Below are 24,471 nucleotides of genomic sequence, written 5' to 3'. Positions count from 1 at the left end.
CCAATGTACTATACAACATGTAAGTGTGATTGCTTCACACAAAGTAGCATAGGGCATGCAGAATTCAGCTTTTAGARATTCTGCAGGAGGGCCAATGATACCAGTGATGAATAGATGCCACAAAAGCTTCCATATAGCGTTCTATAATTTCTCACCTTTCAATGCACATACTTCCTGCTCTGCAGCATTTGCAAAGGAGCATTTCATATCCAGCCACTGCTCCCAGAAACCTGACCCCTCATCTTCTTTATCTTGTTTGTTTTTTCATTTGAAGTGAAACGTAATATTTGTATGTAATATTTCCGCCATCGTTTCCTATGACCGAAAAGAACATCAGAACAGCGATCACTAACCTTGATTTGGATGAAGATTTCTACTTCAACGAGTCGAGGGCGCAGGACATACCGCTCACCCRGGGCCAGGCCTTAATTTTTATTTATTTATTTCACCTTTATTTAACCAGGTAGGCCAGTTGAGAACAAGTTCTCATTTACAACCTCGACCTGGCCAAGATAAAGCAAAGTAGTGCGACAAAAAACAACTACACCGAGTTACACATGGGATAAACAAAAGTACAGACAATAACACTATAGAGAAATCTATATACAGTGTGTGCAAATGGAGTAAGGAMGTAAGGCAATAAATAGTCCATAGTAGCYAAGTAATTACAATTTAGCAAATTAACACTMGAGTGATAGATGTGCAGATGATGATGTGCAAGTAGAAATACTGGTGTGCAAAAGAGCAAAAAGTAAATAAAAACAATATGGGGATGAGGTAGGCAGTTGGATGGGCAATTTACAGATGGGCTATGTATCCCAGATACTCGGAATAGGAAAAGATTGCGTAAGAGAGGCCGGCATGCAGGCACCCTTACAAAACTAAGTCTGCAAATAAATTATCCGCCTCTATCCTCCGTTCAATTGGCGAACGTACAATCACTGGAGAACAACTGGACGAGCTCCGTTCACGACTATCCTATGTTCCTCGGAGTCGTGGCTGAACGAGAGCATGAATAATATACATCTAGCTGGTTTCTCTATGCATTGGCAGTATCAAACGGAAGCATCGGGAAAGCTCTAGGGGGGAGGTGAGTGTCTTTTTGTTAACAACAGCTGCAATATTAAGAAAGTCTTGAGGGTTCCGCTCGCCTGAGTTATAATACCTCATGATAAATTGTAGACCATACTATTTACCAAGAGAGTTCTCATCTATATTTATTGTAGTTGTCTATTTACCACCACAAACTGATGCTGGCACTAACACCGCACTCAAAGAGATGTATGGGGCCATAAGCAAACAAGAAAATGCTCATCCAGAGGCGGTGCTCCTAGTGGCCGGTGATTTTAAAGCAGGGAAACTGAAATATGTCTTACCTAATTGTCAATTGCCTAATTGTCAAAACTCTAGAACACCTTTACTCCACACACAGAGACGCGTACAAAGCTCTCCCTCACCCTCCATTTGGCAAAGCAGACAATAACTCTATCCTCCTGATTCCTGCTTACAAGCAAAAACTCAAACAAGAAGTACCAGCTCAATATGGAAGTGGTCCGATGAAGCGGATGATAAGCTACAGGACTGTTTCGCTAGCGTCTGGTGATCCGTCTGGTCCTGCAGCCTTATGAATGTTAACCTGTTTAAAAGTCGTACTCACATAGGCTACGGAGTGCGTGAACACACAGTCATCCGGAACAGCTGGTGCTCTCATGCATGGTTCAGTATTGCTTGTCTCGAAGCGAGCATAGAAGAAAGCATAGTTMGTAAGCCCTGCCACATCTGACGAGCGTCAGAGCCTTTGTAGTAGGATTTGATCTTAGTCCTGTACTGATGCATTACCTGTTTGATGGCTCGTRGGTGGTCGTAACAAGATTTCTTATTAGCTTCCGGATTAGTGTCCCGCTCCTTGAGAGTGGCAGCTCTAGCCTTTAGCTCAGTGCGGATGTTGCCTGTAATCCATGGCTTCTGGTTGGGATATGTATGCATGTTCACATTGGAGACGACGTCGTCGATGCACTTATCAAGCCGGTGACTGATGTGGTAAACTCCTCAATGCCATTGGATGAATCCCAGGAAACATATTACAGTCTGTGCTAGTAAACAGTCCTGTAGCGTAGCATCCGCGTCATCTGACCCCTTCTGTATTGAGCGAGTCACTGGTACTTCCTGCTTTAATTTTTGCTTGTAAGCAGGAATCAGGATAGAATTATGGTCAGATTTGCCAAAAGGAGGGTGGGGGAGAGCTTTGTATGCATCTCTGTGTGTGGAGTAAAGGTGGTCGAGAGTTTTTTTCCTCTGGTTGCACGTGACAAAATTTGGTACAACTGATTTAAGTTTGCCTGCATTAAAGTCCCCGGCCACTAGGAGCACCTCTTCTGCATGAGCATTTTCTTGCTTGCTTATGGCCTTATAGAGTTGGTTGAGTGCCAGCAGCGAGCTGTGGTGGTAAGTAGACGGCTACGAATAATATAGATGAGAACTCTCATGGTAGATAGTGTGGTCTACAGCTTATCATAAGGTACTCTACCTCAGGTGAGCATTACCTCGTGACTTCATTAATATTAGACATCGCGCATCCACTGTTATTGACAAATAGACACACACCCTCACCCCTCGTTTTACCAGACATAGCTTCTCTGTTCTGCAGGTGCATGGAAAATCCTGCCAGCTATATATTATCCGTGTCGTCGTTCAGCCACGACCTGGTGAAACATAAGATTTTACAGTTTTTAAATGTCCCGTTGGTAGGATAATCATAATCGTAGGACATCAATTTTATTTCACAATGATTGCATGTTAGCCAGTAGAACAGATGGCAATGGGAGTTTATTCGCTCGCCTACAGATTCTCAGCAGCCCGACATGCGCCCCCTTTTCCTCTGTCTTTTCTTCATGCAAATGATGGGGATTTGGGCCTGTTCCTGGGAAAGCAGTATAGTCTTCGTGTCGGACTCGTTAAAGGTAAAAGCTTCTTCCAGTTCGAGGTGAGCAATCGCTGTTCTGATGTCCASAAGTAATTTTGTCGGTCATAATAGACGGAAGCAGCAATATTATTTACAAAATAAGTTAAAAAATAAGTTACAAACAATGCAAAAAAACGAAGGAAATAGCACAGTTGGTTAGGAGCATGTAAWAGGGCAGCCATCCTCTTCTGCGCCATCTTAAAACATCTGGATATGCTCCATGCCATAGGCTTGTTCATTTAGCTGACAAGATATGCTTATARGTCCTGTGCCATTATATTATTTTATATAATTTTTTAAATAAGAAGAATATAATTGAATTTAGCTGAAGAAAATAGAAAGAATATTTTTCCCATTAAGGAGCGACTCRGCATATGAAGTGGCTATGTTGAACGTAAAAGTGATCATTTGAAAAAGGTCCTACATGCTAGATTCAGAGTTATTTGGCAACTTTAGTTGTGAATGATACAAACCATAGAATGTCTTAGAAATCAAAACATATATGGGCTGCATGGCGCGACTACATGCTATTGATGATTTGAGAAATTAGCAAAACAACCTCTGTTCCTTGTCTCAGGCTGCACAGCTGTTCTCTCATCGAGTGGTCATATTTTCACCCGTCAGACTATGCTCCATTTAAAGTCTTTAATCTTGATTTAGAATGGCCGATTATGAAATGGGCAGGAACCGGGGCAGGGGGGGAAAAAGACATGGCATCTGTATGCACTCGAATGGCGAATGGAGCCTGCAAGGTTTCCCACCGCTCCGTTTTGTAGGCTACATCGGTTTTATAGCGGAGATGTGCAGCTGATGAGCAGCTGAGAAATACATATAAGAAGACTTATTTCACTCCATGCATCAACCACTGTTTGAGGAGCATGCTCTGTCTGCCCCGAACTATGATATTCCTGCTGAAACTCTGTATGCCTTGGGCTCTCCAACCTTGTTCCTGCAGCTACCCAATGCTTAATTAGGGAAACCAATTGAAATCTGTTCGGGAACATCGATAGTAACATGTGTACGCAACTAAACATATTTCACTAAACTGTTGACAGCCCGTCTACACGCTCGKGAAAGTAATAAAGGAGAGAGAGGAGGAGAAAGCATGATGGTGATATATTCTGCGTAGCTAAAGGTAATGTGTCACCCAATTATAAAATAGAAATGCAGTAATTGTAGGCTAACTGTAAGCCGCCCTGCACAATCAATGAACCAACAGCATCGCCTAGGGCTATACGTTCTCTTCCAGACTCATGGATATTTTGGGGATTGTAGCATAAGGTAACCAGTCCATCCAGTATACATAATACAGTTCATACTCAAAAGTGATTACTTGAATTTGTTTAATTTTGGAGTATATGCCAGACCAATTATGCTCCAAAGACATATTTAATCCGTTAAAAATGTTTTTCTGCCATAATATGTGGTACGCTATGCTTTTAATAATGGCACAATCCAATTTCTTCTTTTTTTGGGGGGGGGGGGGTGTTGTGCTCATAAGTCTATGCATATGCATAAGCTCTACTATGCTTCTGGGTGTTTTGAATTAATCATCACCTTAGTAAGTGCTGTCGATTTCTTTATGTCAGGCTTTGAAACAACATCCACAACAACCATGTTTGGGACGGTTTTAACCTGCTGTTGAACTTCTTTCTTCAGATTGATCGTCACAGTGAGGTGCGTTTTAAAAGTACTATAGTCCTACTGTTTTGATTATAATATACAGTACCAGGCAATAGTTTGGACTAACCTACTCATTCGAGGGTTTTTCTTTATTTTCACTATTTTCTACATTGTAGAATAATAGTGAAGACATCAAAACTATGAAATAACACATATGGAATCATGTAGTAACCAAAACAACAACCTCTCCCTCAWAGTCTGCAAAATAAAGGAGCTGTTTGTGGACTGCAGTAAACGGAGGGCCAAGCACGCCCCCATTCATTCACATCAATGGGGCTATAGTGGAGCGGGTCGAGAGCTTCAAGTTCCTCGGTGTCCACATCACTAAGGATCTATCATAGTCCACACACACCAACAAAATCATGAAGAGGGGACGACAACACCTCTTCACCCTCAGGAGGCTGAAAAGATTTGGCATGGGCCCTCAGATCCTCCAAAAGCTCTACAGCTGCACTACAGCTGCACTACAGCTGCACAATTGAGAGCATCTTGACTGGCTGCATCACCACTTTCTATGGCAAATGCTCGGCATCCGACCGCAGGCGCTACAGAGGGTAGTGCATACAGCCCAGTACATCACTGGGGCCGAGCACCATGCCATCCAGGACCTCAATACCAGGCGGTGTCAGAGGAAGGCCCTCTGCTACCGCACAGCAAACGTTACCGATGCACCAAGTCTGGAAACAACAGGACCCTGAAAGCCTTCTACCCCCAAGCCATAAGATTGCTAAATAGTTGGTTAAATAGTTAAACAAATAGCAAATGCTTTAACCATTTTTGCACTCACTTTTTTGACTCAGCATATACACTGCTGCTACTGTTTATTATCTCTCCTGTTGTCTAGGAACTATATTCCTAGTTATATGTACTGAACATAGAGTGCATTCGGAATGTATTCAGACCCCTTGAAATAGTATTTTTTCCCTCAATCTATACACAATACCCTATAATGACAAAGCAAACACATTTTAATTTTTTTTTGCAAATCAGACCCTTAACTCAGACCTTTGTTGAAGCACCTTTGGGAGCGATTACAGCCTTGCGTCGTCTTGGGTATGACGCTACAAGCTTGGCACACCTGTATTTGGGGAGTTTCTCCCATTCTTCTCTGCAGATTCTCTCAAGCTCTGTCAGGTTGGATGGGGAGCATCMCTGCACAGCTATTTTCAGGTCTTTCCAGAGATGTTAGATCGGGTTCAAGTCCGGGGTCTGGCTGGGCCACTCAAGGACATTTAGAGACTTGTCCCGAAGCCACTCCTGCGTTGTCTTGGCTGTGTGCCTAAGGTCGTTGTCCTGTTGGAAGGTGAACCTGTCTGAGTTCCTGAGTGCTCTGGAGCAGGTTTAGATAAAGGATCTCACTGTACTTTGCTCCGTTCATCTTRCCCTCGATCCTGACTAGTCACCCAGTCCCTGCCGCTGAAAAACATCCCCACAGCATGATGCTGCCACCACCATMCTTCACCGTAGGGATGGTGCCAGGTTTCCTCCAGACGTGACGCCTGGCATTCAGGCCAAAGAGTTCAATCTTGGTTTCATCAGACCAGATAATCTTGTTTCTCATGGTCTAATAGTCCTTTAGGTGCCTTTTGGCAAACTGAAAGCGGGCTGTCACGTGCCTTTTTCTTTTACTGTGGAGTGGCTTATGTCTGGCCACTCTACCATGAAAACCTGATTGGTGGAGTGCTGCAGAGAGGGTTGTCCTTCTGGAAGGTTCTCCCATCTCCGCAGAAGAACTCTGGAGCTCTGTCAGAGTGAACATCGGGTTCTTGGTCACCTCCCTGACCAAGGCCCTTCTCCCCCGATTTCTCAGTTTGGCCGGGCGGCCAGCTCTAGGAAGAGTCTTGGTGGTTCCAAACTTCTTCCATTTAAGAATGATGGAGGCCACTGTGTTCTTGGGGACCTTCAATGCTGCAGAAATTCTTTGGTACCCTTCCCCAGATCTGTGCCTCGACACAARCCTGTCTCGGAGCTCTACGGACAATTCCTTCGACCTCATGTRTTGGTTTTTACTCTGACATGRACTGTCAACTGTGGGACCTTATAGACAGGTGTGTGCCTTTCCAAATCATGTCCAATCAATTGAATTTACCACCGGAGGACTCCAATCAAGTTGTAGAAAAATCTCAAGGATGATCAATGGGAACAGAATGCACCGGAGGTCAATTTTTGAGTCTCATAGCAAAGGGTCTGAATACTTATGTAAATAAGGTTGTTTTCTTTCAATTTTCTATACATTTGCAAACATTTAAAAAAAACTTTTTTTTGCTTTGTCATTATTGTGTGCAGATTGATGAGTATTTGTTTTTATTTAATCCATTTTAGAATAAGGCTGTAARGTAACAAAATGTGGGAAAAGGAAGGAGTCCAAATACACTGTTTCTACCTCAATGACCTCGTACCCCTGCACATCGACTCGGTACTGGTACCCCGTGTATATAGCCAAGTTATCGTTACTCATTGTGTATTTATMATTACTTTTATTATTACATGTTACTACTTTTCTATTATTTCTCTATTTTCTTTCTCTGCATTTTTGTGAAGGGCCCCTAAGATTTTCACTGTTAGCCTACACCTGTTGTTTACGAAGCATGTGACAAATAACATTTGATTGGATCCACGAGGCTGTCCTCCACGGCCATTGATCTCCAACAGCAAGGAAGCAGACCCAACCAGCCCTCTAATTTAAAAGTGTGGGCCAGACCTTTCACTGAGCTGCTGTATAGTTCTTAGCTCTCACAGGCAATGGGAGATATTGCATGGGCTCTGAAGTGCAGGTTGTTTAGGTGAGAGTGTACGCGCATCTGTGCGTGCGCATCTGTGCGTGCGCATCTGTGCGTGCGCATCTGTGCGTGCGCATCTGTGCGTGCGCATCTGTGCGTGCACACCGGTTCACCGCAGTGTCTGCATACATGTGTAATATACAGCCGTTGACTGTCTGAGCCGCAGGCAAAGCTCATAGAAATGAATCACATGTTTACCTCATATGATCACGGCTACTGGATTCACATGTGCTTGCTTGATGGACTTAATGGATGTTTTTATTGCTACTCTTGACCCATCTGGGCTGGTGAGATTTGTAGCTTTGTGAAAGTTATGAAATTGCAATATATTACAAAAATGACACCAAAATGCTACAGCATCTCATGGTTTCAATACATAGACATCCAGGTAGTCCATTTAATAAAGTGCCCAGTATCTTCTCTGTACACTGACCCCAGCATATTCAAGCATCTAAACGTATAATAAAGGCSATGCTCCGCTGATGGAGAGCTGTATACAGCCAACAAATTACTAAAATCAAATAGAATTACGAAAAAATAATTAAAGCCTTTCTTCAAAGACGGCGAATATGAAATCTAATATTCAAACTCATCATTATGTGGAGGAAACAACAGCCGAAATGAGGTTATGTTAGTTGGCCAAGCAGATGCCTCTGCCCAAGTTTGGGCCAGCTCGCTAGCATGAAATCAACATGGGACTGCCTATTCAAAGTAGAGCCTTATGGAGTGGGACACCAACTCGATGGACTTCACATCAGAGAGGCCAGCTTAATCTAATATCCTCAACATTTTCACAATGTTTTGAAATTAGCTAAATAAGATGAAATTCACTTGAGCATTTCCCCCATTTTGGGTTAGTTCCTTGCGCATCGTGTATTTGTCTTTCACAGAATATCTAATCAAGTACATGTTTCGGTATTGTACAGTTCTTACCACAGGATGAAAGGATACCTACATTTGCCCAATAATTGACTGCAGCGATTTTTCTGCCATTGAAATCCTTGGGTGGGCCYTCTAAGCGGTTTTTGAGGCGCCTAAATTCAAACTGTAAAAATGAAATGTTCAGCGTGGAAAAACGCTTTCAGTGTTAACTTTCAACCAGAGATAAAGTATGTAGAAAAAAATAATGGTCCTATATATTTTCTTATAATATAATCTACACAGTCAGGGCGATTTAAAAATTGCAATAACAATGAATTTAGCAGTATTTATTTTGTATTTATGTTTGAGCAAAAGAGCACAGGATTAGCCATGGCAACATGTGTAGAATTACAGGAAATTTCCTTTGAAACTGCAGTTCTATCGAGCACGTTGAGAAAACATCTCTACATTTCAGCTACACCGAGTGGGCAACCACGCCAGAAAAAAATCCTCAACTGCCGTCATTTCTGATTCCCATTTCAGACAGTAAGTCAACATCTGGAAAAATGTAATCCATGCAAAAGTTCCCCTATCAAATATAAACTTGAGAGCTCACCACAAATGGTTTGCAAAAGGTTTTCATGCACACGATCTGTAGTTCAACCATAGTCGTCACCCTGATGGAAAAACCATACCAATTTCACATGTGAACAAGTGAAGTGTTCCAAAAACAAGTTTTCACAAAATCAGTATGGAATACATAAACTAGCCTCAGAATCCTTTGTACCATAAGGAAAATACAATCAGCAAGAAAAATGAATGAAGGCCCATTGTTAAAAMTTTGGACTCAAGTGGATACCCTGTTTTATTACGGAGAAGAGGAATACATTAAATTTAGAAAGAAGACAACCACTCTGAATGACTTTCAATGTGGGAATGATACAGATTAGAGAAAGGAAGCCTTTGCAAAAGTTTGGGAACCTCTGCTTTATCTTTCATAAGGCCAGAGGAGGTGCATACATTTAAAAGGATTTACGGGCAGAAAAGGTCAAAGAATGCACCACTGACAAGATACAGGATCTGAAAGTGGCTTACACAATTAACATAAGCTGTGTACTTGTTTTCTTTGTATGAATAAAAGGTTACGGATAAAGTACAAGTGACTGCTTTTGCTATCTGCACCCAAGGCAAGTCTGTATGGGAATACTAATGCTCTGAAATCCCACCTCCCATCATACATAATGAGTATTGTGAGGTGTGTTTATTCACTATTTATTGGACTTGCTCATTACCGTCGTATCATGACCTTTACGTTAAGAGTGATTTTAATTCCCTTTACTGTCGAGAGTTCTCACCGACCTTGACAAAAAAACACTAGACAGATCAGGGCCATATAGAGAATACAGTCCAACTTCTGCATTCAGCAAGAACAGACAAGGTTAGGTTAATTCAAAGCCTGTYTACACCTGAGGCAGATACAATATATATACAAAAGTATGRGGACACACACACCTTCAAATTAGTGGATTTGGATATTTCAGCCACATCCGTTGCTGCAAGTGTATATATATTACACAGCCATGCAATCTCCATAGACAAACATTGGCAGTAGAATTGCCTTAATGAGGAGCTCAGTGACATTCACGTGGCACTGTCAAAAGATGCCACCTTTCAACAAGTAAGTTTGTCAAATTTATGCCCAACTAGAGCTTCCCCGGTCAACTGTAAGTGCTGTTATTGTGAAGTGGAAATGTCTAGGAGCAACAACGGCTCAGCCACAAAGTGGTAGGCCACACAAGCTCACAGAACGAGACCGCCAAGTGCTGAAGCGCTTAAAATCGTTTGTCCTCGGTTGCAACACTCACTACCGAGTTCCAAACTGRCTCTGGAAGCAACGTCAGCACAATAACTGTTCGTCTGGAGTTTCATGAAATGGGTTTCCATGGCCGAGCAGCCGAACACAAGCCTAAAATCACCATGTGCAATACCAAGCGTCGGCTGGAGTGGTGTGAAGCTCGCTGCCTTTGGACCCTGACTCTGGAGCAGTGGAAACGTGTTCTCTGGAGTGATGAATCYCGCTTCACCATCTGACAGTACGAGGGARGGATTTGTGTTTGGCGGATTCCAGGAGAACTCTACCTGCCCGAATGCATAGTGCCAACTGTAAAGTTTGGTGTAGGAGGAATAAGGGTCTGGGGCTATTTTTTATGGTTCGGGCTAGCCGKKRTAGTTCCAGTGAACGGAAATCTTAACACTACAGCATACAATGACATTCTAGACGATTCTGTGCTTCCAACTTTGTGGCAACAGTTTGGGGAAGGCCCTTTCCTGTTTCAGCATGACAATGCCCCTGTGCACAATGCGAGGTCCATACAGAAATGGTTTGTTGAGYTCGGTYTGGAAGAACTTGACTGGCCTGCACAAAGCCATGACCTCAACCCCATCCAACACCTTTGGGATGAATTTTAATGCCGACTGCGAGCCAGGCCTAATCGCCCAACATCAGTGCASAACCTCACTAATGTTATTTTGGCTGAATGGAAGCAAGTCCCCGCAYCAATGTTCCAATATCTAGTTGAAAGCCTTCCCAGAAGAGTGGAGGCTGTTAMAGCAGCAAAGGGGYACCAACTCCATACTAATGCCCATGATTTTGGAATGAGATGTTCGACGAGCAGTATGTCCACATACTTTTGGTCATGTAGTGCATTACCGTATGCAGGATCACGAAGCAATGATGGAGGGAAGGAAGTTCAAAAAGAGGAAGGAAGTTTTTTTCAATATAATAGAGGACAATGACACCGCGAGATAAGGATACAAATGCAAAGAGGAGTTGGACTGGCTAAATGGTTGCCCAGGGCTGCTAACTAAGCAAGCCCTTTTAATGTGAAATAAGATATGTGACTGCAATAATGTTTTCCGGTCTAAAACCTGCTGAGTTCTCATCTCAGGCCATTAAGTTGAGGCAGCAGGTTCTAAAGTCATTCCAGACATCACTTAACTACAATAATGGCCGTTCAGGTCCAAAGGCGAGACTTATGTATGCAACATTCAACTGTTTTACAGCCTCAAAACCAAAGCTAGATATTGTGCTAATGTCATGGGCACAGCTTCTTGAGGGTCCTCTTGAGGGTAAGTTGGTGTGCTTTTCTTTCGGTAGATTGTTTATTCAGCGATATGATGTTCCTATGCTGGGCAACTAACAACATAGAACAAAGACGGTGTTACGACTTGAGATCTGCACACMTAACACAAATTTCCACATAAGTCACCCATTGACATCAATTAATGATTTACATGAAAGTCTGAGTTGTGTACACTTACCTCACCTCTGAATTGGCCTGAAAAAGAATAGGAAGTGAGAGGTTATCCTTGTCAGTATTTGTTGTCACACAGCTGGCAAGAAAAACAACCAAGAAAACGGCGCAGATAGATAGGGCAGCCGTGCTTCTAGCCCCTAAGCAACTTTGCAGTATTTTTTTTATGTGTTATGTCTTACATTGTTAGCCCAGAAATAATTTTGMGTTATAACATACAGCCCGGAAGATCTTTTGGATATCAGAGCGGCGGTAACTCACCAGCATTACCAGCATTACGATCAGGAATACGAATTTCCCAAATCGCATCCTTTGTTCGTACCCCCCCAGGGCAATTTAACTGATTCCAGAGGCTGYTCCAAAACACCGCCGGCAGAGAACAGGGATACGGAGTGGACTTCTAGTCCGAGTATATTACTCGCTAATGTTCAGTTTCTGGATAATAAAGTTGACGAGCTCAGGGAGACGATTTCCTTCCAGGGAGACATCAGGGATAGTAACATACCCTGTTTCACGGAAACATGGCTCTCTCGGGATATACCCAAGAACACTCAGTTCATTGCGCAGACAGGAATAAATATCTCTTTGGGAAGAAAAAGGGCGGGGGTGTATGTTTCATGATTAACTACTCATGATGTGATTGTGATAACATACAGGAACTCAAGTCCTTTTGTTCACCCGACCTAGAATACCTCACAATCAAATGCAGACCGTATTTCCCCCCCAAGAGAAATCTTTTTCGGTTATAGTCACAGCCGTGTATATTCCCCCTCAAGCCGATACCACGACGGCCCGCAAAGAACTTCACTGGACTTTATGCAAACTGGAAACCACATATCCTGAGGCTGCATTTATTGTAGCTGGGGATTTTAGKAAAGCAAATTTGAGGAAAACTCAACCGAAGTTCTATCAACACATTGACTGTAGTACTCGCGCTGCTGAAACACTCAACCACTGCTACTCCAACTTCCCGGGATGTCTACAAAGCCCTCCCTTTGGCAAATCTGATCACGACTCCATTTTGCTCCTCCCTTCCTATGGGCAGATACTCAAACAGGAAGTACCCGTGCTAAGGACTATTCAACGCTGGTCTAACAAATCGGAATCCACACTTCAAGATTGTTTTGATCACGCGGACTGGGATATGTTCCGGGTAGCCTCTGAGAATAACATCGGCGAATACACTGATACGGTGACTGAGTTTATCAGGAAGTGTATAGGAGATGTTGTACCCACTGTGACTATTAAAACCTACCCAAACCAGAAACCGTGGATAGATGGCAGCATTCACGCAATACTGAATGCAGGAACCACCGCATTTAACTATGTCAAGGTGACTGGGAATATGCCCGAATACAAACAGTGTAGTTATTCCTTCCGTAAGGCAATCAAACAGGCAAAACGTCAGGACAAAGACAAAGTGGAGTTATAATTCAACGGCTCAGAAACTACACGTATGTGACAGGGTCTACAGACAATCATGGACTACAAAAGGAAAACCAGCCACGTCGCGGACACTGACGTCTTGCTTCCGGACAAGCTAAACACCTTCTTCGCCTGCTTCGAGTATAACACAGTGCTACCGACCACTGTGGGCTCTCCTTCTCCGTGGCAGATGTGAGTAAGACATTTAAGTGTATTAACCCTCGCAAGGCTGCCGGCCGAGATGGCATCCCTAGCCACGTCCTCAGAGCATGCGCAGACCAGCTGGCTGGAYTGTTCACGGACATTCAATCTCCCCCTATCCCAGTCTGCAGTCCCCACATGCTTCAAGATGGCCACCATTGTTCCTGTACCCAAGAAAGCAAAGGTACCTGAACTAAATCACTATTGCCCCGTAGCACTCACTTCTGTAGCACTCACTACCTGACCTGACACCCTAGACCCACTTCAATTTGCTCACCGCCCCAATAGAMCCACAGACGATAGATCCACAGATCCATGCAATCGCCATCGCACTGCACACTGACCTATCCCATCTGGACAAGAGGAATACCTATGTAAGACTGCTGTTCATTACTTATAGCTCAGCATTCAAAACCATAGTACCCTCCAAACTTATCATTAAGTTCGAGGCCCTGGGTCTGAACCCTAACCTGTGCAACTGGGTCCTGTACTTCCTGATGGGCCACCCCTGAGTGGTGGTGAAGGTAGGAAACAACACCTCCACTTCACTGATCTTCAACACTTGGGKRCCACAAGGGTGTGTGCTCAGCCCCCTCCTGTACTCCCAGTTCACCTTTGATTGCGTGGCCATGCATGCCTCCAACTCAATCATCAAGTTTGCAGACGTCACAACAGTAGTAGGCCTGATTACTAACAACAAGACAGCCTACAGGGAGGACGTGAGGGCCCTGGGAGTGTGGTCCCAGGAAAACAACCTTTCACTCAACGTCAACAAAACAAAGGAGCTGATTGTGGTCTTCAGGAAARAGCAGAGGGAGCACCCCACTATCCACATCGACGGGACCGCAGTGAAAAAGGTGGAAAGCTTCAGGTTCCTCGGTGTACACATCACGGARAAACTGAAATGGTCCACCCACACAGACAGTGTGGTGAAGAGAGGCCAAACAGTGCCTCCTCAACCTCAGGAGGCTGAAGAAATTTGGCTTGGTAACTAAATCACTCACAAACTTTTACAGGTGCACAATTTAGAGCATCTTGTCGGGCTGTGTCYTGGGCTGTACCGCATGGTACGGCAACTACACCGACCACAACTGCAGGGTTCTCCAGAGGGTAGTGCGGTCTGCCCAACGCATCACCGGGGAAAAACTACCTGCCCTCCAGAACACCTACACCTATGTCACAGGAAGGCCAAAAATATAATCAAGGAAAACATCCACCCGAGCCACTGCCTGTTCACCCCGCTATCATCCAGAAGGCGAGGTCAGTACAGGTGCATCAAAGCTGGCACCGAGAGATAGAAGCTGTTTTTCAATCTCAAGGCCATCAGACTGTTAAATAGCCATCACTAGCACATTAGATGCTGCTGCCTTATATACATAGACTTGAAATCACTGGCCACTTTAATAATGGAACACTAGTCACTTTAATAATGTTTGCAAATGTTGCATTACTCATCTTATATGTATATACGGTATTCTACCTTAATGGCGCCGGAGGAGATGGCTGTCGTTTTACGGTCCCCTAGCCAATTGTGCTATTGTGTGTTTTTTCAACTTTATTTGTAACTTATTTCGTACATAATGTTTCTGCCACCGTCTCTTATGACCGAAAAGAGCTTCTAGATATCAGGACAGCAATTATTCACCCTGTACTTTAACGAGTCGGACACAAAGGATTTACTCCAGACACCCGACAAGGCCCTCATCCCCGCCATTCGCAGGAAAAAGAGTCYGAGATATCGGGGACGTAGGTCTGGGTGCCTTGTAATGATCCGGCGGCGAGTGGGTAATCTGCCTTTACCATCGGTCCCTATTGGCCAACGTACAATCATTGGATAATGAAAGAGACGAACTACGAGCACGTATATCCTACCAACGGTACTTTAAAAACTGTAATATCTTATGTTTCACTGAGTTGTGGCTGAACGACGAAATGCATAACATACAGCTGTCGGGTTTTACGCGTTTTCGGCAAGATAGAACAGCAGCCTCTATGTATATTTGCAAACAACAGCTGGTGCATGAAATCTAAGGACGTCTCAAGGTTTTGCTCACCTGTGGTAGAGTATCTCATGATAACTTGTAGACCACACTATAACTTGTAGACCACCCTGACCCTCAACACAGGGGCCCCTCAGGGGTCCATGCTCAGTCCCCTCCTGTACTCCCTGTTCACTCATGATTGCATGGCCAGGCACGACTCCAACACCATCATTAAGTTTGCCGATGACACAACAGTGGTAGGCCTGATCACCGACAACGATGAGACAGCCTATAGGGAGGAGGTCAGAGACCTGGTGCCAGGACAACAACCTCTCCCGCAACGTAATCAAGACAAAGGAGAAGATTGTGGACTAAAGGAAAAGGAGGGCCGAGCCAGCCCCCATTCTCATCGACTGGGCTGTAGTGAAGCAGGTTGAGAGCTTCAAGTTCCTTGGTGTCCACATCAACAACAAACTATCATGTTCCAAACACACCAAGACAGTCGTGAAGAGGGCACGATAAAGCCTATTCCCCCTCAGGAGACTGAAAAGATTTGGCATGGTTCCTCAGATCCTCAAAAAGTTCTACAGCTGCACCATCGAAAGCATCCTGACTGGTTGCATCACTGCCTGGTATGGCAACTGCAAGGCCTCCGACTGCAAGGCACTACAGAGGGTAGTGTGTACGGCCCAGTGCATCACTGGGGCCAAGCTGCCTGCCATCCAGGACCTCTACACCAGGTGGTGTCAGAGGAAGGCCCTAAAAATTGTCAAAGACTCCAGCCACCCCAATCATAGACTGCTCTCTCTGCTACCGCACAGCAAGCGGTACCGGAGCACCAAGTCTAGGTCAAATAGACTTCTTAACAGCTTCTATSCCAAAGCCATAAGACTCCTGAACAGCTAATCAAATGGCTACCCGGACTATTTGCATTGCCCCCGTCTTTTGCGCTGCTGCTACTCTCTGTTTATTATCTATGCATAGTCACTTTAACTCTACCTACATGTAGATATTACCTCGACTAACCYATGCCCCCGCACATTAACTCTGTACCGGCACTGTAACGATATTCCTCTTCGTCTGATGAAGAGTAGTCAAGATAGGACCAAAACGCAGCGTGGTAAGTGTCCATGTTACTTTAATAGAACAGAACACGAAAATACAAAAATAACAAAGTGAAATGACAACGAAAATCGAAACAGTCCTGAATGGTGAAACAAACACAAAACAGGAAACAACCACCCACAACTCAAAGTGGGAAAACAGGCTACCTAAGTATGGTTCTCAATCAGAGACAACGATTGACAGCTGCCTCTGATTGGGAACCATACCAGGCCAAACACAATAGAAATAGAAAACATAAACATACAAACATAGAATGCCCACCCACATCACACCCTGACCAAYCAAAAAATAGAAACATACAAAGCAATCTATGGTCAGGGGAGTGACAGGTACCCCCTGTATATAGCCTCGCTATTGTTATTTTACTGCGGCTCTTTAATTATTTGTTACTTCTATTTTTAACTTAACTTTTCTTAACTGCATTGTTGGTTAAGGGCTTGTAAGTAAGCATTTCACTGTACGGTCTACACCTGTTGTATCGGCACATGTGACAAATAAAATTTGATTTGATTATATTCTACTGTATCTTAGTATATGCCGCTCTGACATAGCTCGTCCAAATATTTATATATTCTTAATTCCATTCCTTTACTTAGATGTGTGTGTATTGTGTGTATTGTTGTGAAATTGTTAGAAATTACTGCTGATGTTACTGATGTTATATTTACATAATATGCTTATGTGAGATACTTGTCATTAGAATGTATCCCTTTCGACTATACTGTTGGCAGTTGCACTTTTCCCTTCTCAGCTAGGGCTCAGTCACTTGGGGCCCAGAGAGGGGAGAGATCAGGCTTGTCTTTTACATGTCTCTGGTAATATGCAGAATATCAGAAAGGGAGGAGTACAGAATGGAATATTGTCTTCATATGTGAATGTATCTGTTAAACCATGTGAAGGGATGGCGTGATTAAGGGGGAACCAATTATCTSTTGGCTCCACAATGTCTGTGCGCAAGTCACTCCCCTCAGTGAGCTTGTCCAGGAGTGGGGAGAAGAGGGGGTTTACTTGAGATGGGKGTATATAGAGTTGACAATTGAGTTATGCCTTGGATGAGGTAATGTTCTGGTACTATGAAGTACCAGGAACGAGATTAMAACCTCGTTTTAGAGACCAAACTGGGCGATAATTTATAGSGATTGCAATCTGGCTATGGGATACTTCTTTCTCAAGTAAAAGGCCCTTTGTGAAGAGTTCCTAAAGATCTGTGGTTCGTCATGTAAGTTGAGAGGGGTGTATATTTGCTATAAAAGATCTCAGTTGCCATTATGTTGGGACTCTCAACAATTCATTATAGTGAATTGTTGAAAGTCACAGGGCTATGGTGAAGCTCATATAATTAAAGATGAAGTTTAAGTATAACTCTGACTGGTGTGTGGTTTGTAACTCTCCTCATTTGTAACTCTCCTCATTTGGCAATACAGGAAATTGCCACGACAAAACACAAAAGTTTCGCTACACCCGCAATAACATCTGCTAAACACGTGTATGTGACCAATAACATTTTATTTTATTTCGATTTGATGTTGCAGCAGAGCTCAGCTTAGCGAACGCTTGTGTATATGGAAAGATGCTTAACAGTATATGTGTGGGTGCTGACTACTGCAGCCTCTTGCTTTACACTATCGTAAATATTTGATACCAAACACATTTAAATTGTGTGTATACCATAAATGTGTATACTTTCTGTTTTGTTCCCCTCTAAGTGATTATTTCTTATAAGCATGATTTATGATACATATTGTTCTTCCACTGAGTATTTTTCTGACACGCCTGCATAAGACAGATCCTACAAGCCTGAGTGCATAACACTGAATCTGAGAAATAATCACTTCAAGAGTGACTCTGAGTAATTCCTCAGCCACAGCCAATGGAAAATCGAGCCTTGTTGATGTCTGGGAGCAACAGTGCCTAGCGACCACACACCATGCCTCAGATTCAGATGCCAAAACTTGTCAAAGGGTTAGTAAATTGGCTCCTTGTGGAACGTACTGTTATCACTTCAGTGGCTAATATAAGTAATGCGGAACCACTGAATGTCTCATATAGTGGGTAACTTAGTACGCAATAAATCAAGACTAAGAGACTTGAAATGTCCCCAATGAAATGTCCACAATGAAATGTCCCAGCCAAAACTCCGGGAACTGGTGTGATGCTATGTGAGCTTCCTTTCAATTTGGAGGCAAAAAACGATTTAAGAAGAGAAAAAGTCAAGATAGTTCTGTGAATATAAAAAGTTTTAACAATGTCACAAGGATACCACTTATCTAACCTGAAGGGGGTTGCACTAACAATGTTCCTGTATTAAATGAAGTTGTAAATATTTTATGATACCGCCCATAGCTCTACCAAAAAGCACCCTTTTTTTGTTTTAGAAGTAAGCRGTTGAAGAGAAGAAAATAACAATTTTCTGTCAATTTCAACTTAATTTCCCCAAAAATGTATGAATTAAACCATTCTGGAGTATCACTAAACATATCATTTTTTATGAAGAATGCATCTGTATTCAATAGGCCTAAGTGATGGTTGTATTCTGTTGTTCGCCATGGCTCACCGCCACTGCCAAACCAGTGTGGAAAAGCTTTTTAATGGAACATGCATTTTTTAGCTAAATTCAATCGAAAGAAACTGGATTCATGATACAAAGTTGGATGTGCCATTTTTAGACTTTAGCCCACTGAATGTCTCTGCACTGCCTGCATCTCTTAATCACAAGGGGCAGATGGCAAACCAACACGRACAGTATATATCTTCGTGACAACACGTCTTAGGGGCTGACATTCCAGCTTTTATCATGTGTGGTCAAAGGAGAGGGACTCGTATTGGGTGTGATTGGGGCAGTTAAAACTGGTTTGGATGTACCATACTGGGTTGAAACATGACATTGTATTTTAAAATGGTGCCAATGGGTGTTAAATGCAGGTCTGGACACATTAAAACACAATTTGCCAGTGGGGTTTCAAACAAGCTTATGGAGACTATTCAAAAGAGCTATAGCTGCTAAATGATGTTGTATAAAGATAGCAGAGAGCGTGAAATGTTATAAAAAGAGGATATGCACTGGTTCTAGCCTAGAACAACCCGAGCAGCCCACATATGGCCAGTTTCAATAAACTTGTGTTTATATCGGGAAAAATATCACAGGAACATTGGTGATTCTTCCTTTACAGCCTATTGAGGCCTGGTTGGATGGACTAATGCACTTTGGACAGTTTAATGTGCAAGGCAGCAAATGAGCTGTGCTTCGGGCAATTAGGAGAGAGCCCAACTCCAAAAACAACAGTAAAATCCACACAAAGGGGCAGATCTCTGAATAAGCCCGAGTGGAGTATTTACATAACCTTCATTATCTAAAATGCATACAACTTAACTCATGAAAAGCCAATATGGCACAATTCTAAACTCCAGACATCTGTGAGGGACTGAAGCAGCATCACAGAGTAGGACGGATAAAATGACTCGGAGTCACTGTTGAAGTGATTATTTCAGTTAGCTTGAAATCACAGGAAATTAAGTCAATGGTATCCTGAATCTCTGGTACAGTGTAAAACCAAGTGTTTATGATCTGAACACATAACTAAACACTTTTCTGTAACACTTTTTAAACGCATCAAGGGATTTAGAATTTCAATGAAAACATGTCATAGTGTTTTTAYATCGTAAACACCAGAACATGTTTATCCGCTGTAACACTTTTTAAACACATTAACAAGTTTATTCTCACAATGTGTTTCGGCTTTAAACACTAAACACTGGGAGTGTTGTTTTAACACTGTAGGGTGTAAAATACGTATTTTCATATTTCCCAGCGTGCCTTTTGAGTGAATGAGAGAGATACCCATCAATGACTGTGTTTGTTAGTGACAGAGACCTGGTTGTTGCATTAAATAAATTATATTCCTGAAGCTTTCACCAAGTGACTMCCTTAGTGAATTTGTTTCAATCAAAAGTAAACCCTTTATGGCAACATTTTAAACATTACATAAGGCCTTTAGTTATGGCCTAGTTATCCTCGACATTGCGGTCTGAAAATCCTGGCTCACGGGCCACATCAGACCTGCATGTCACAATACGCTGGTTTGTGAAGTGAGGGAGGATATTCAAGAATTTGAATATTTTTATCACACTCAACCTGTACCCTGAATGACTACTATGGTGAAGGACTTAATAAACAAGACTAGCTAACAGATTGGATTAGTTTAGAAAAATGTCAGTTATTTATCTTTGTATAGATTCATTAATTAATCAATGTGCATGCGGACATTAAATAGATATTAAAACAAACTATTCTAAAAATCTACCTGCAACAAAGCACACTGGGAAAAAAATGATGAGGCCCCTCCTACATCTTTTCCACTCTGAGTTAACAGAAATACATTTCACTTCTAATTGAGTGGTGTTATTACTCCACCTTGTTAAAAACATGTATTAAATGAAATGTCCTGTTCAGTTGTGCTGAAATGTAGGTAAGGTGACAGCCATTCCTAACACTGAACGGAATAAAAGACATGGAAGGTCACATACATCCCTAATGATTAGATGCACTCAAAACAGGATGATAGGAAAGTAAAAACTTGTGTTTAAAAWTCGYAACACTCAGGAGATATAGACGTTCTCCTGGTTGGAACTGACTGGAAAAAGCTGACTATCATMTTTAATACTGTATTCTGAACGCCTGTGTTTTAAGATGAGAATACTAGCAAATCAAAATGCCTAATGTGCCTAAAWGCCTAATGTTTAAGTTTTAAACATTGACGTTTTGGTTATAAACGTGTCACATTTCATGGTTTTACAGTATAGGCATCGAACCATGTCACTGCGTGGTTTATCAGTAAATAGACAGCTATAACACCCACAGTTGATTGTGACTAAAGCTCTTGAAGCATCTCCCGTGCAATACAATTGTATCTATACTCCCATTCTTGGCGAGGAAGCCTATGGCGAGTCTATCTTCGACTTTACAATCTTGCACTCTTGCTACAGTCTCCTAACAAAACAAGCAGCAGCACACTGTTGTTAAAACGGGTCGTTGGGTCGTTCAAAGGACATGATAGCCGACCTGTTGGTGCCCTCAAATGCATTTCATTATCCTTTGAAGACCGCATATGAATCGTGTGAAAACGACTATATTTTAACYGACTAAATAACCAATTTGACTCACAACTAAACAAAATGTCTAAACACTGTAAATAAGATTCGTTTCTGGTGCACCTGGACGTCAGAGCTGTCATGTAGCCTACCTACAGTGAACACCATGCAGTTTAATCCAGCAGAGATCATGTTTAACTAGCCTGATTTAATGTCTATGACAAGATATATATATATTTATATATTTTTTTTTTTACATCTTATTATCTATCACAAATGAGTGAGAGACTTCAGAAGGGGATTTCGAAACAAGATATTAATTGGTGATATATGGAAGTTTGAATAGAAAGGACCCATCATTCATCTAGGCCTGCTTGCTGCGGTTGGAACTGATGACTATCGATATGCAATTGTGATATTCAAATTAAACTATAAAAAAAAAAAATACCAAAGCATATCCCCTCTACGCATTATGCTAGCCAGATTCCAAAAGCGCACACTACATCGAGGATAGCCTATGCCTCTTTTACAACCACATTTGAAACCAAACGCTACTAATGAAGCAACTCTATAGTACACTTACCAAATAGGGAATTGGCAAAGCCGTACCATACACATCCACTTTTTCCTATGAGCCATCTTCCTTGCGTACTTGCCGCGAAACTGAACGGAGTGCCCACCACACACACAAGCAGATCGCTGAAGGAAATGTTCATTAGTAGCAGGTTGATAGGCGAGCGCAGCACCTTGTAGCGGCAGAAGAGGACGAGGACCAGGAGGTTGTTGAGGAATCCGAAGGTACCGATAAAGCCCAAACACACAGCGACTATTAGGTTCCCGGTCGGGCTTAGGGTGGTGCGGTATGACGCTTCCAGATTCCTGTCTCCAGCACCCGCGCACAGCGCGCTATTGGTCCTTGTGCAGCCGTTGAGGCTCACGTTGGGCACAATCATCGCAATCCGTTTTCTCAGCACAAGCGTGTGGTTGGCATTTTTAGGAGAGACTGAAAATGTGGGTTTCTGAGTTACAATCCATTAAAGTTGATTGCAGAGAAACTTTTTGCTTTGAATAATATGTTTTCCAAATGTAGAACTTTGTTTCCCAGTTCAGGGTTTAAAACCAGAACAAAGTTTGATGAGGCTGTGCTCCACCACGTGGTTGTTAAAATCCACACACACCGCCGGACTAGACTCTCTCCATCTGTGTTAATATTATTGTACTACTTTCACAGATGACGTGAGCGCCGTGGAACTGAGCATTTCGTATTCGCAGGGGGTACAAATGACCTGAAAATGCAGTGAGGGTTAAAAGGCCAACGCAGATGAAAGCGAGCGAATAGAAGTTATACTGCGGCCACCTGACCTCACTGCCAATTCCACCTTTTATTTTGCTGCCACTTCCACCACAGAAAAAGTAGGGTACAGTTGGCTACACCACTCATGTGCAGCCGACTCTCAACTTATTTTGACCAAAATCTAACCAAATTTAGGCTAAGTGCTGTATCACTGAAACTGTTATTCTGTACCTTAGTAACCACCACGTGCAGGCGCGGTCCATGGTTCTGAAATCTTTTCCAATTGAATTACATCACCACATCAAATATATCCACCAATCAACGGTGCGAAAAGTTTCGTACAAAAGAGTTCCCTTTATGAATGTCAGCATCCCGTGAGAGAGGAGCTACTCTTCTGTTTCAGAGGAATACTTTGTTCCTTTTGTTTTACTCGCCTTTTCATTCGTAGCATTTAATCACGCCTTTTAAAAGACAAGAACACATGTAAATCGGTTATAGGCTACACATGACAATCTGTGCCTGTTTTGTGCTTGCTATCGATCCTTCTTCGTTGTTAAAGGTAATTTATCATTTCTTTCTAAAACAAAGGTAAAGTTGCAAATCCAATAAAGCCTATTCATTTTCAAGCTGTGTATTGTTGTCGCAGTACGTGATGGATGATTTCAGACCGAGAAGATATGACATTTCATACAATTTCTGTTAACATTAGCTGCTGTACAGAGCTCTGATCTTAACGCAGCCAGTGGGATTTTGGATAAAGATGGGTGAAACCTTAGAAGAAAGACAAATATTCCTATATAATTTGTGGTTCTAAAAGAATCCTATTGGTTTCTCACAATCCTATCGGAATCCTATTGGACAATGTTTTCCTATTGGAAATCAAAAGTAATTCTATTGGATCCTATAGGATCCAACCCTATAGGATTTTGCAACCCTATAGGATTTTGTGTCACCTCTATCAGAATCCTATTGGAATCCTAMTGGACTACTTTTTTCCTATTGGAAATCAAGTTATCATATTGGATTCCATAGGTTTTTGATCATTCTTGTAGGATATTGTCACCCCAATCAGAATTGTTTTAGAACGTTTTTTCTTAATCAACCCATTCAATTATTGTTTGTCGTCATTTTTTMCCAGTACAATACAACAACATTAATTACAAKATTTTCATGGATCGGAAACAACYATTCTATATTAATGTCGGTTTTATTCACCACCACAATACGAGAGTGACTCAAACTGCAAGTTAATTTGCAGTATGACCAGCAGTACAGTACAAAAAACATACTCACTTGAGTTATTTGATTTGATTCTTATTCGTGCAACTTCCTGTCTTTGAATTAGACATTACAATATGATARCTCATTTTARAGTGCCTTCAGAAAGTATTCATACCCCTTGACTTATTCCAAGTTTTGTTGTGTAACAGCCTGAATGCAAAATMGATTAAATAGATTAGTTTTCTTACCCATCTACACACAATACCCCATAATGACAAAGTGAAAACATGTTTTTAGAAAATTAGCAAATTTTTTGAAATTTAAATACAGAAATCTCCAATACATACAGTACCATTCAAAAGTTTGGACACACCTACTCATTCAAGTTTTTTMMMMGTATATTTTCTACATTGMAGAYTAATAGTGAAGACATCAAAACTATGAAATTACACATATGAAATCATTTAGTAACCAAAAAAGTGTGAAACAAATTCTTTGTTTAAAATTCAGATTCTTCAAAGTAGCCACCCTTTGC

The 24,471-nt window shown here is 42.2% G+C and overlaps 1 protein-coding gene across 1 annotated transcript in view; it reads right to left on the bottom strand.

Annotated features, from left to right (window-relative positions):
• The window catches only part of LOC111956939 (pinopsin-like), an 83,961-nt gene extending 61,376 nt beyond the window's left edge, over positions 1–22,585 (bottom strand). The window contains exon 1 of the mRNA XM_070436768.1: positions 22,005–22,585. Within this exon, the coding sequence (XP_070292869.1) occupies positions 22,005–22,374 (370 nt within the window). The 5' untranslated portion in view covers positions 22,375–22,585. The remainder of the gene's footprint in view (positions 1–22,004) is intronic.
• Positions 22,586–24,471: the final 1,886 nt, after the last annotated feature.

This window comes from Salvelinus sp. IW2-2015, linkage group LG32, assembly GCF_002910315.2.
Source record: "Salvelinus sp. IW2-2015 linkage group LG32, ASM291031v2, whole genome shotgun sequence".
In the NCBI taxonomy this organism is placed as follows: domain Eukaryota; kingdom Metazoa; phylum Chordata; class Actinopteri; order Salmoniformes; family Salmonidae; genus Salvelinus; species Salvelinus sp. IW2-2015.
The sequence above is the reverse complement of the archived record's forward strand: the minus strand, read 5'-3'. Positions and strand labels throughout refer to the sequence as shown.